This window comes from Micropterus salmoides, unplaced genomic scaffold, assembly GCF_014851395.1.
Source record: "Micropterus salmoides isolate LMB-PRFRI ecotype aquatic unplaced genomic scaffold, ASM1485139v1 Ms_hic_scaffold_2, whole genome shotgun sequence".
Classification (NCBI taxonomy): domain Eukaryota; kingdom Metazoa; phylum Chordata; class Actinopteri; order Centrarchiformes; family Centrarchidae; genus Micropterus; species Micropterus salmoides.
The window spans coordinates 17,727,632-17,739,792 of NW_024041150.1; the positions used below are offsets into that span (position 1 = coordinate 17,727,632).

Here is a 12,161-nt window from a genome sequence, read left to right on the forward strand (position 1 = left end):
AAACATCCTGTGTTTCCGGGCCACCTCGACATGAAAGTAGGCGTCTTTCAGGTCGATGCTCATCAAACAATCGGCTGCACTAGCATTATAAGTTTCCTGAGTGTCAGCATGCGGAAAGGTTTCCATGCAATATGCAGATTCAGGTAACGGAAATCCAGGATGGGTCTGAAGCCTCCAGTCTTCTTGGGGACCAGGAAGTTCGTGGAGTAAAGACCCTTGTACATGTCGTGCGTTGGAACGACAGAAATAGCCTGTTTCAGCAGGAGCTGTTGAATCTCTGTGGCCAGGAAGTCCACCTCCTCCTGAGAGGACAGGTTGGCTTCCTTGATGCCCTAGAAAGACGGTGGGATATGGCAAAATTGTAAGGAGTAACCCCGCCTCAGTATGCCGTCCATCCAGTCTCTTGGCTTGCAGCAGCGTCTGTGTGTGTGTGTGTGTGTGTTGTTCCACTCTCACGCCTGCTCAGCTCGTTTTTGGGACTGGTTACAGTGCGTAACTCTCGTTTCAATTCCCTCACAGCAGCAGGTGTAAGGAATGTGAGTGATGTGTTCAGCCATCCTGTTATCTGACTTTATGCGGATATGAATAATGAATTAGACGCTCGCCTTCGATACTGAAGGTTTCTTGTTCGAGACCAGATGGGAACAAAGACCAATATTTTGGTCTCTTATCATGCGTTGTGTGATTGGGGGGCTGTAGGCTGGTGTGTTAATGCTTATGACCGCTGGTGGTCCAGTGGGCATTGACTATATCTGGCTTCGCCCTTATCCCAATAGCAACAGCTGTTAAGGCCCATTTATACTCCTGGATAGGGTTTATGTGCGTACCTACGCCGTAGGCTATGCACGTAGCCATATATTTATACTTGTGCGTAGTTGTGTCCGTCATTCTGCAATTACACCCCCAAACGCTCGTCGGCAGTTACGCTACAGCATCCACTGCGTTGACTTTTGCCGGCCAAGCAGGCTAACTTCCGGTTTAGCGCTCCGCTAACGTAAATGGGGGTAAAATTGTAAACGTGCGGCTGGTATAGCCTTTTCAAATGTTACCGACCAAAAGGATCACATTCTGATAGCGAAACGAGTCATTCTGCTCGGGTTGCGACGGTCAAATATATTGATTTACTGTGTTACAGCCGCCGTTTTGGCCGCTAGTAAATGTTACTTTAAAGCACAGGGTACTTCCGGTCGGCTCGGAGGCATTGCGAGGCTACCCAGCTGACCAATCACAGAGCTTACGGTCCACGTCGACTCGACATGTAGTTACATTTTTGAAGAGGTGCACATCAGGCGACAGCGTAACCTCTGCGTAGCCCTGTAGCCTACCCAATAGAGACAGCTCTTAGAGAGCTACGCCTATACTCTGTATATATAATCTGGGGTTACAATATGTAACCAACGTTCTATTTCCTATAGGTTTCGCCCTCTAAAGTGCAATTTATACTTCTGCGTCAAATCGACGGCGTAGGTGACGGCGTAGGTAGTAAGCTCATGGAGAAGATCAATCTGCATCAGAATGGGATGGGCTGAGGTAGTTTGGGTGTGAATTGAACACCCTACATAAACACTGGGATTTGTGCTCCCAAGGGGGCAAAAGAGATGGGCTGTGCTGCCATCAATATGTGAGTTTTTGTTGCTATAAGTTTGAGGAGTTATTTTACTGAAGTCTTTTTGTTTGAGTTATCCGTGTACTGCAGACCACTGTAAATAAAATGACCGCCTCTGGGAACATAAGATGTTTGAGTCTGCCACCTACCACCTTCCTAGCCACTCTGGCCAGGTAACAACTATCACAATTGTAAAAAACTATAGTAAAGCTATATAAATAAATGAGGTGTATTATTTATGTTTACTTTATAAGTTATTATACACTGTATGCTGTGATTCTGATCTGGGAAATATTAAAGACATTCATAGCCAGTCTGCTGATTTTGTCTATTTATTGAATCAGTTAACACAAAGAAGTAATGTGTACATGTTGACAACACCACATATTTAATGAACGATCCTTTATAAACGGTAAAAAGTTGGCACCAGATTCTTAATTGCGAAATAAACAAAGATTTGTTCTGACTTAAGAAAATCACATATTATACTCAATTAGATAGGAATAAAAATGTGTCGCTCATGTGTAGCCTACATGTTTACATTCAGATTGAATGATCTTATAATACATTTCAGTCAATATTTTGCATCAGATACTTCACAGAAATAAAAACAGATTGTGAATTCCAAGCAAACAATCGCCTATCCTATTAAAATTAAATGTGTAAAAATATGTGACATCAGATACTTCACAAAAACAATCAATAAAAGATTACATATCAGATCATGTTTGATAAAAGAAAAAAAGTCACTTTGCTGCTTTGATTAAGATTATACATATATAATATTAATATTATATATACATATTCTCAGTGGCAATATGATGACTTCATCTGTCACACAAAATTATATATGATATTTTTATTAAACATGTTAAAGTGATCTCAGGTTAAGGGGAGGACTAATTGGAGTGATTTTCTAATATTTTCTATTTTGTAAGCCGCAGTTAATAATAATATCTTCAACCATGTCATCTTATACATGGCATGTTCCTACTTGTGATTTTCTTCATTATATAAAGCATGTGAGATCAAAATATCCATGAGAGGATGAATGTAATGAGGAACATGTGCACCTCTGTAACCACAAAGCATGTCTTCTCTCACTTGATGTTAAACGACTCTTTGAGGCTCGCTTCTGCTTGTTTATGTGTGATTGTTTTCCAAGTTTCAGGAATATCAGCAGGCTCTGCATTATATGCTTTAGCAAACTCCTTGTTGAACTTTGCCAGTACATATTTCCAGTAGTCTGACGCCTCTAAGCTTACATCTGACTGGATTATCCAGTCAGGGAAAATTTCTCTGTAGTTCTTGTAAGGGTGCCATTCACCTTTTGTAGCATCACAGCGAAAACGTGCCTCACTGTTCACCAAGGACGAGCATATGTCAGTGACAAGTTTTTCTGTCCCATCCCACCTGAATCTACCCAGACCCTCTGGCCGATGTAGTTTAGCAAAGTGCTCTCCATGTTTACTTGCTCCTGCGTCACAAGGAGCTTTGCAGAATGGACACTGTTGCCCACATCCAATCACCTGGGTGAAAAGCTCGTTCTGGGGCTTCACATGAAGATTTTTCAGTTTCATTTGGATTTTTTCTGTTTTAAACTTCTCTCTAAGAGCCTGTGCCATGTCCTTCACACACTCAGTGAGCCAGTGAGCAAACTGTTCCTGGTCTGCATTGTTCAGGATCATGAAAGCACCAAGAGCATCCTGGGAAATGACCAGTTTATCACCAAGTTCTTGGCAGACATCTTCAACAAATGTCTTCACTTTACCACTCTTTTTTGTTTTAGCTTTGTTGATAGCATCGTTTATGCTGCTGATACTTGACAGAACATGTCGATCCTCAAACTCAAAAACTCTATCACCCTTTGAAAAGTGTTCCTCTATTTGTTTGAGTGTCCATTTCTTTACATAAACCTCATATGAGCAAATGTAGCTCTTATAGTTTTCAAAGTCATCCTTTGAGAGCAAATCCAGTAAAACTGAATACTGGAAGAACATTCGTGTGCTGAACTGGAACCTTGTCAGCATTTCACCAATAATATCAGGACCCAATGAACGGTTGACAAAGTCTTTGACTGCAGGCCTCAAGCAGCGGCTTGTGAATTCTTCTGCCTTCTTCTGGCACTGGTCTCGTTCATGAAACACATCTTTGAAATCAGCACGAAACTTTTCTTTGTTTTGATTCAGACATCTGTAAGGATCATTAGCACGTATGAAATCTTCATGCATTTTCTGAAACTGTCTGGCTGCAACTCCACAGATGTGCTGTTTCAGAGAAACTTCAAACTCAGTGTCTATCTTAACATTCTGACTGTTCTGCAGCCGCTCATCAATCATGTGTAGGATCTCCTGGATGTAAGTGTCATGGTAATTGTTTTTCATTTCCATTTTTTCTGTCACAAACTGTGTGCAAGCATCTATGATGCTGTCAGCCATGTTCTGTGAAGCCATTACATGATCTTTAATGAAGAGCTTGCTGAGTTTGTTTTTAAAATGGTTCCAATTTCCTTCCACTGTATATTTGAAAGGAATCAGTCCACAATCTTGCAGCCTTTTTTGACTTAATAATTCACATGCATGACTCCCCTTACGTGATAGATTTTCTCTCAGGTAGAAGGAGACATTTGTGAAGACATTTGTGGCCGTCTGTTTAGAAAAAGACAGTTCCTTTACTGTTTTATTCCACATCTTATTAAATTCTTTGTCTAGCTCTTTGTCTGTCATCTGGACTTTCCTTCCCCGACATTCCTCAATCAGCTGACGCACTCTCCCCTCTAATTCTTTTGTGTGGTTCTCCTTGATTCTGTCAAGTTCTGTCATTCCCTGTCTGATGTCAGCTGCTGCTGTGAGCTGATTAAGTACAGAGCTCTCCATTTCTCGACGAAGGCTCTTTGCACTGCTTGCAAATTCCTCTTTGTATCCTTCAACTAGATACACATGACCCTCTGTTTGCTCAAAGTACTGTTTTAAATTTCCAAGAATTTTTGTCTCCCATTTAGTCAGCTCTGTGCAAGCTTCACTTTTCAAAAGAGTGAGAAGTTCTTTCATGTCAGATAACTCAGATTTCACAGCAACTGTGCCGAAATTAGAAATTCTTGTTTCAGCTTTTGTAACCCATGTGTACATTTCTTTTTTGAATTCCCATTCCCATTTGTTGAACTCTGTGCACAGCCTCATGTATGCATCAGCCACTAGGCTGTTTCTGAAGCTGAAGATGAAGTTTTCATGCTTTACTGCATTCCACAGGCTTTTCATCCACTCGGTAAACTCCATGATATTATTAGCAGATGACTCACACCTTCCCAAAATTTGGATGATGTTCTTCTTGAGCTCATAAACGGCCTCACTGTACCCTGCATTGACTGGTGCCATTGGTGGGTTTCCATTCCAGAGTCCAGGAATGTACCAGTTCCCAGTGTCGGGACTGTACTCCATCACATCAGTGAAGCTCTTGTTCTCCTCTTTCTTTTCCATCTTGGCTGCTGCCTGGGTCATCTCGTTTAGCTGCTGCAAGAGCAGTTTCCTGTCTCGTAAGTTGTTCTCATGGGCTGAAACATCTGACACATTCTGGTGAACAAACTGACATTTGGGCTTTTTGCCCACCTCTTTCATCCTGAGAAAAGCATGCACAACTATTTGTAGGATGTCCTTCATTTCTGTTGAATTCTCCATTGCAATATTGATGATGGTGATATCACTCAGCCCCACAACAAGTGTTGCAAGCTCGTTGTCGTGCTCATGGCTATTGTCCAGTTGAGCAAGCTCTGGTGACTTTAAGCCCTCAGTGTCAATGATCACCATGAAGTCACAGTTGAGTTCTTTTTTGACATCTTCATTGATTCTGATCAGCAACATAAACGCACCTCGAGTGCATCGACCACTGCTGACTGCAAACTGCACTCCAAACATGGTGTTGAGGAGAGTGGACTTTCCTGTGCTCTGAACTCCAAGAACTGTGACTACCAGTATCTTGCTCTTAGGAGACACCAAGTCATTGAGCTGAGAGAGAACGTCACTCACCCATCTGAGAGGTATGTTGGATGCATCTCCATCTACAAGCTCAAGGGGAAATCCATCAAGCAACAATTCAGCGCATAGTTTGGGCAGATGCTGTAATTGTTGATGTGACACGTGTCTCTTTGGAAGGGAAACTGAAGCTTCATAGATCTGACCCATTTCACGGAAGAAGTGTTCAGTCCCCAGTGAGCTGTTGGAAAGTTGTCTGTCAATTTCTTTGATCTCCTCTTTGTTTTCAGAATTTTCACATTTCTTTTTGTACAGCTCCCTGAGGCCAGACAGTTTTTCCCGAGACAGGTTATCGAGGTTCATTCGCATCCATTTCAGGAAATATCTCCTCTCTATCCCTGGGCTTGATATTGCGTTGATGAAACATGTCATAGCGTTTGACATGTCACAAGAGTTCTGTTGTACCCGAAGTTTTCTTTTCTGTACCTGAAGATTACTTTTGTACTTTTCTATGTTTTCAGACCCAACTTTTCGAAGGCGAAATTCTTCCTTCTCTAAGAGAGTCAGTTCCTTCCATATTTGGCCCTGCAAGGGAAGCTGAGCTTCTTTGTATTTAAGGGTGTCTTGAATTTCTGCAGTGATGGCATCTGCATTTTTCTTGGCAGTTGGCACTCTGCACAGTCCTCATCCACCAAGATACCCAATTCATGAGCAATGTCAGCCATCTGCTCAATCCCCATCTTCATCTTTGTGTTCTCAACTACATTGCTGACTGTTTTCCGCAGATGTTTGATGAAGTCTGCATCATTCATGTGCTTAGCCTTCAGAAGGATGTTGCTGTTAGTCAAACCCAACTTGGTTGCTACCTCAGTTAGTTCATCTTTACTGAAGCTCTGGCTTTGATGGTTGCCCACTAAGAAGATCTGTGCCTTGTGGTGTTGGTTGATAAGCAGCTCGCACTCAGAGTCCAAATTGTCAAAGAACACAAACACTGCTGCAGATGTCTGACACAAAAAAGAAAATTGTGTTTCAAATGAAGCAATGTCCCCACGAAGGTTAGCTACAGCTACAGGCTCACTGAAAATATCCATGTTTTTGTTTCCACAAGGAAGGTACCAAGTAACTTCAGCCAATCCATTGGATATTCTCCTTGAACTGTCACCACATTCCATGTTATGGTGAATAAAGGTGTCATGGTACTGCTGAGAATTGCTCAGAAGCTTATTAAGGGTCTCAGACTTAGACAATGAGCACTCACCCAGTCTCACAAAAGATATCATTGGAAGTTCAGAGACAACAATCCTGTCTTCAATAAAACCCTTGGACTCTGAAAGTGACTGAGGTCTGTACTTTTTAACAATGTCTCTCATGGCCCAAAGCATGAGTGTGCACTGCTTTGTGTCACAATTAGGAAGCAGCAGAGGCACAGAAAACTGACACATAGACATTTTGAGTGCCATTTCCTGTCGTACAAAACCGTCAGAACACAGAAAGAGAGCAGTGATTATGTCAAGGGGGTTTATCACGTCACCGGAATGTAGACTATCAAACAGACCATCAAGATCTAACTCTGTATTTCCTGAAGCAGCATCACAGTTTGATTCACATACTGACGTACATTTCACATTTCTAGATGTCACATTAACCATCATCAGTTTCTTTAGAAAGTACCATGGAAGATCTGAATTACACTTGGCAGGTTCATCAGTAATGGTCCTCTCTTCAATCTGAAGTACTGTGCCCAGGGACAGCTTCTCTGCGAAGTGGTGCTCCAACCCCAGATCCTTCAATAAGCTCTCCAGTTGTGTCTCTGTGGATATGAACATTTTTATTATTTCAAACCAATCATAGGTGTTTTAATAAAACATGGATCCAAAGTTAAGTGACACATTAGAAAAGTCTGAGTTTGTGTTTGTTGTTTGTTTTTCATCTTGTGTTGACAATATAGTACTGTGTTCACAAGATATTACGTAATGGCTGCACAGTAACGCACTGCTACAAAATTAATTTATATATATATACTGTATATATAAACGTAAGATACCAAGTAATAACCCCCAAACAAATTAATTAGACTTTCAGACCAATAAAAAGTTCAATTGAATTACTATTGTCAAAACAATTTTCATGGCAAGTTGTCTTGATAAAGTTATACTACTCAGTCAGTTATTGTAAGATATTGTAAGACAAAACATTTTACATTTACATTACATTTACTCATTTGGCAGACATTTTATCCAAAGCGACTTATATCTGAGGAACAACATACAAGCATCAACTAAGCATCAATACAGCAAGAGATGTACAACTGACAGTGAATACTAGTAAGAACTAATAGCATGTATGGCATCAATGGAGTAAATACCTATGGAAGGAAGTAGAAGTTAACAAAATAGTGCAATTGTAAAGGAATAGAAGAAGAAGAGCACAGGAAGTGCATGTTAGAGGTTAGTGCTATGAGGTGTTATAAGAGAAAGTGTTCTCAGAAGAGATGAGTTTTCAAGAGCTTCTTGAAGTTAGAGAGGGACACCCCTGCTCTGATGGCATGTGGTAGCCATTATGGTGTTACAGATGAGAACAGCCAGGCCCGAGATTGCTTTGTGTGTGAGAGCCAGTGGACGTTCTTTGGAGGAGCATAGTGGCCGAGAAGGGACGTAAGCTTGTATTATGGAGTTTAGGTAGATACAGCATCTCACAAAAGTGAGTACACCCCTCACATTTTTGTAAATATTTGATTATATCTCGTCCTGACCTCCTTTCACTCCTTTACTCAGCGACCTCCATTGGCTACCCGTAGCCTCCCAAATCAAAGTCAAGTCACTAATGCTTGCATACAGAGTGACTAATGGGTCTGCACCTGCAGTATCTCACAACAGTGAGTACACCCCTCACATGTTTGTAAATATTTGATTCTATCTTTTTCAAGTGACAACAATGAAGAAATGACATTTTGCTACCATGTAGTGAGTGTACAGCTTGTATAAAAGTGTAAATTTGCTGTCCCCTCAAAATAGCACATCACAAAGCCATTAATGTCTAAACCGCTGGCAACAAAAGTGAATAACCCCTAAGTGAAAATGTCCAAATTGGACAAGTGGAAGTGTCAATATTTTGTGTGGCCACCATTACTTTCCAGCACTGCCTTAACCCTCTTGGGCATGGAGTTCACCAGAGCTTCACAGGTTGCCACTGGACTCCTCTTCCACTCCTCCATGACGACATCACGGAGCTGGTGGATGTTCTATCTCACACAGGCTCCGCCCTCTACTGGACTCTATGGGTACTACCTCTCCTCCTATCACACGCACGTACTCGCCCACTGAAATTTTGAATACTGTAAGTAGCCGACCAATTGGACGTCGCTACTGTACGTGCGTACCGTATAAATAGCGGTGTCCTCACTGCTTAGCATCCTTTTTTCTTCAGACAGACACTGACTTCACCTCCACGGATGGAGTCGCCGCTCCTTGAAGCTCGCCTTTGCCCGTCGTGCCCCGGTCTGATCGCCGGGGTAGACACTCATCGCTTCTGCTTTGAATGCCTCGGCAGGGACCACGGCAGAGATGGCATCCGCCAACCGCTGCTGTGTGTTGACTGCCGAGCCATTCCTCTCATCCGGCGACAGCATTTCCGGCAGTGTGAGCTCTGCCTCATCTGCGAGGAGAGTGAGGAAGACGCCGGCCCGGATCCCCTCCCTGCTGAGGAGGATGCTCCGGCCCCCGATCTGGCTTCACGCTCCCTGCCGTCCCTTTCCGCCGCCGCTGATCGACAATGATGCTGACAGCCTGTCATCTGCGTCAGCCACTTCTACCGCGGCCATCTCGGCCGTGTCTAAAGAGCAAATTAATTCCTCTTCAGTCTTCCCCGCGGTTATGGCTATAGCGGCAGGGCGCGTCGGGCTAGCACTGCCCCCCCCATCCCACCTAAGCCGGTAGGGAGACAAAGGCAGGCTGAGCGCGGCGAGTCGGCCCATAGAACCCCTCCCGGAGCCGACTCGCCGCGCTCAGCCTGCCTTCGTCTCCCCGGCTCTCCCAGATATCTGGCAGTGCTCCGAGTCCCCGATCAGCTCAGTCGCCACCTGCCGCTGGCTCACGGCAAGGGCAGCGAGCCTCGGCGTCGTAATGCCACCCTCAGACGTCGTGCTCGCCGCCAAACCAGATCGCCGCTGTCTTCCTCACCGGCTACTCAGGGCGGATCCACGGATGCACCTCGCCCTCCCCGAGACACCGGGCCGCCCAGGGATCCCACACAGGCGAGGGGATCTACATCGCGGCCAGAGGAGCAACCTAGACCCCCCCTGCCAGCCTACCTGTGGCTGGGGGAAGAAGCGGCCGCTGAAATGACTGGCTGAGGAGGGAGAGCAGCCGGCCGATGTGGCCGAGCCCCTCCCCTCCGTCTCATGTCCAAGCCACTATGTTTATAAGTTGTGTGCTGCTTGTGACAAGGGTGTAAATGTACCAAATGTTTTGATTAAAACAACCTACATTCCTCAAAGAGCTAATTCCTCCCCACCAACCCCTTCCCAGCAAAGTGTTGTGCTGAACACGCCACTTAACCGACGCTAAGCTAACGGCTTGCCCCGTGGCCCACACCGCTCTCCCGACTAAGGCTGAACTGGTGGTGCGGCCCGGGCATCCACAGTGCTTGCTACGCCACCTGAGCTGCGACACACTCCGCTTCCGCGGCATGACGGCTGAGAAACGAGCCGCTCTTGCCATATAAGCGGCACAATGCAGCTATCTGATCCTAGCTTGTATTCCCAGCGAGCCTACGTGAACCCGCTCGGGCGCGCTGCTAGCTCACTGGCAGTGTTTTCGTGCCACACAGACATACACGCTAAGCTGCCGAAAACTGCTCCAACGAGAGGTCGCAGCACATCACGGAGTATCCGTGGTAGCAGCAGCCTAGCCCGCTATTGCCGGAGAGATGCTGTCACTAGCCACGTCTCTCCCGTCATAGCAAAGCAGAGAAGATTGCTCGTTGCCTCTGCGAGCGGCTCGCTGCGCCGTTTGGCCGCAGAGGGGACACTATCTCTCCCACAGTGGCCAACAGCTGTGGAGAGGAGAGCTCCCCGGCTCGTCACTGCTCCTCTCGACAGTTCTGCTGATAGTGAACGTGTCACCGTAGATGCTACGACAACACTGTCGCAGGCAATGACGTCAACGGAGCGACCGGCCGTGGTGCGTTCAAGGTCACCACGGCCACCTGTTTGCCAGACGGCACAACACCCACTGTCCACTGTGGTTCTCGATCCTACCACAGGACAGCCCGCCCTTGGGCGTGGACGCGTTTGTACACACGCCATGGCCAAAAGGGCTGCTGTATGCTTTCCCCCCACTCCATCTCATCCCCCCCTGCTGGAGAGGGTGAGACAGGAAGGGTTGTCAGTCATCCTGGTAGCCCCCAGCCACAGATCAGCGGGGTGGTACGCAGAGGTGAAGCAGCTGGCAGTGACGGAGCCCTGGCCTGTGTCTCAGGTCTTGGGGCTTTGTCACAGGAGTCATGCGCCATAGGCACACTGCCGGTGCTCGGCCAACCTCTCCAGGTTTGGCTCCTGAAAGGGAGAGGTTGAGACAGGCTGGGCTGTCCGCAGAGGTGGCGAGGGCAGGCTCCACCACTTACTGCTACAAAGCTAAGTGGCTGGGCTTTCAGCGCTGGTGCATTGAGAAGGAAATGGATCCTATAACCTGCTCAGTGGGATCCATCCTTTCCTTCTTACAGGGCCTAATGGAGAAGGGACTGTCACACTCAACCATTAAGGTGTATGCGGCAGCTATCTCATCTTGTCATGAAGGGATTGGCGACAGACCTGTCTTCACCCACCCCCTCGTGAAGCGTTTTCTGCAGGGTGTGAGGAGACAACGACCGGTGCTACGTGTCTCTGCACCCCAGTGGGACCTGCCACTGGTACTAGAGGCTCTGAGGTCAAACCCCTATGAGCCCCTGGAACAGTCCTCCTTGAAGATTCTACCTCTCAAGACAGCCTTGTTACTGGCTCTCACCTCTGCCAAGAGGCTGAGTGAGCTGTGCACCCTGTCGGCTCATCCCAGCTGCATGCTGCTTCGTGGTGACCACAGTGCAGCAGTGTTAAGACCGAACCCCTCCTTTGTTCCTAAGAAGCTCGTTCAGGTCGAAGACCATACATTTGGATGCCTTCCACCCTCCGCCCCACCCTGGGCCTAGGGAGGCGAGGCTGCATCTGTTGTGTCCTGTGCGCGCCCTAACACATTATATGAAGTGCACGGCCCCCATTCAACGCACTGATCAACTGCTTGTTTGCTTTGGTTACGGTGTGATCGGTAAAGCTCTATCCAAGAAGCGCCTAGCCGGATGGCTTTGTGACTGGCCTACATGCAGGCGGGGAAAGACCCACCCTCGGTGGTCCGGGCTCACTCCACACGAGGTGTGGCTGTGTCAACGACCCTCTTCAACTGGGTGAGCGTCGAGGAGATTTGCACAATGGCATCGTGGTCTTCACCATGTCCATTTGTGCGTTTTTACCTCTTGGATGTGTCGGGCTCCTTCTCAGGATCTGTGCTCGCAGGTGCGACTCAGGATCTGTGAGGAAGGAGACTGGTGCCTACCAT

At 46.2% G+C, this 12,161-nt stretch overlaps 1 protein-coding gene across 1 annotated transcript in view; it reads right to left on the minus strand.

Moving 5' to 3' along the window:
• Nucleotides 1-1,922: 1,922 nt before the first annotated feature.
• The window catches only part of LOC119912877 (interferon-induced very large GTPase 1-like), a 34,492-nt gene continuing 24,253 nt past the window's right edge, over nucleotides 1,923-12,161 (minus strand). Inside the window, 2 exon segments of the mRNA XM_038732105.1 lie at nucleotides 1,923-6,239; nucleotides 6,242-7,384. Of these exon segments, the coding sequence (XP_038588033.1) occupies nucleotides 2,707-6,239; nucleotides 6,242-7,384 (4,676 nt within the window). The 3' untranslated portion in view covers nucleotides 1,923-2,706.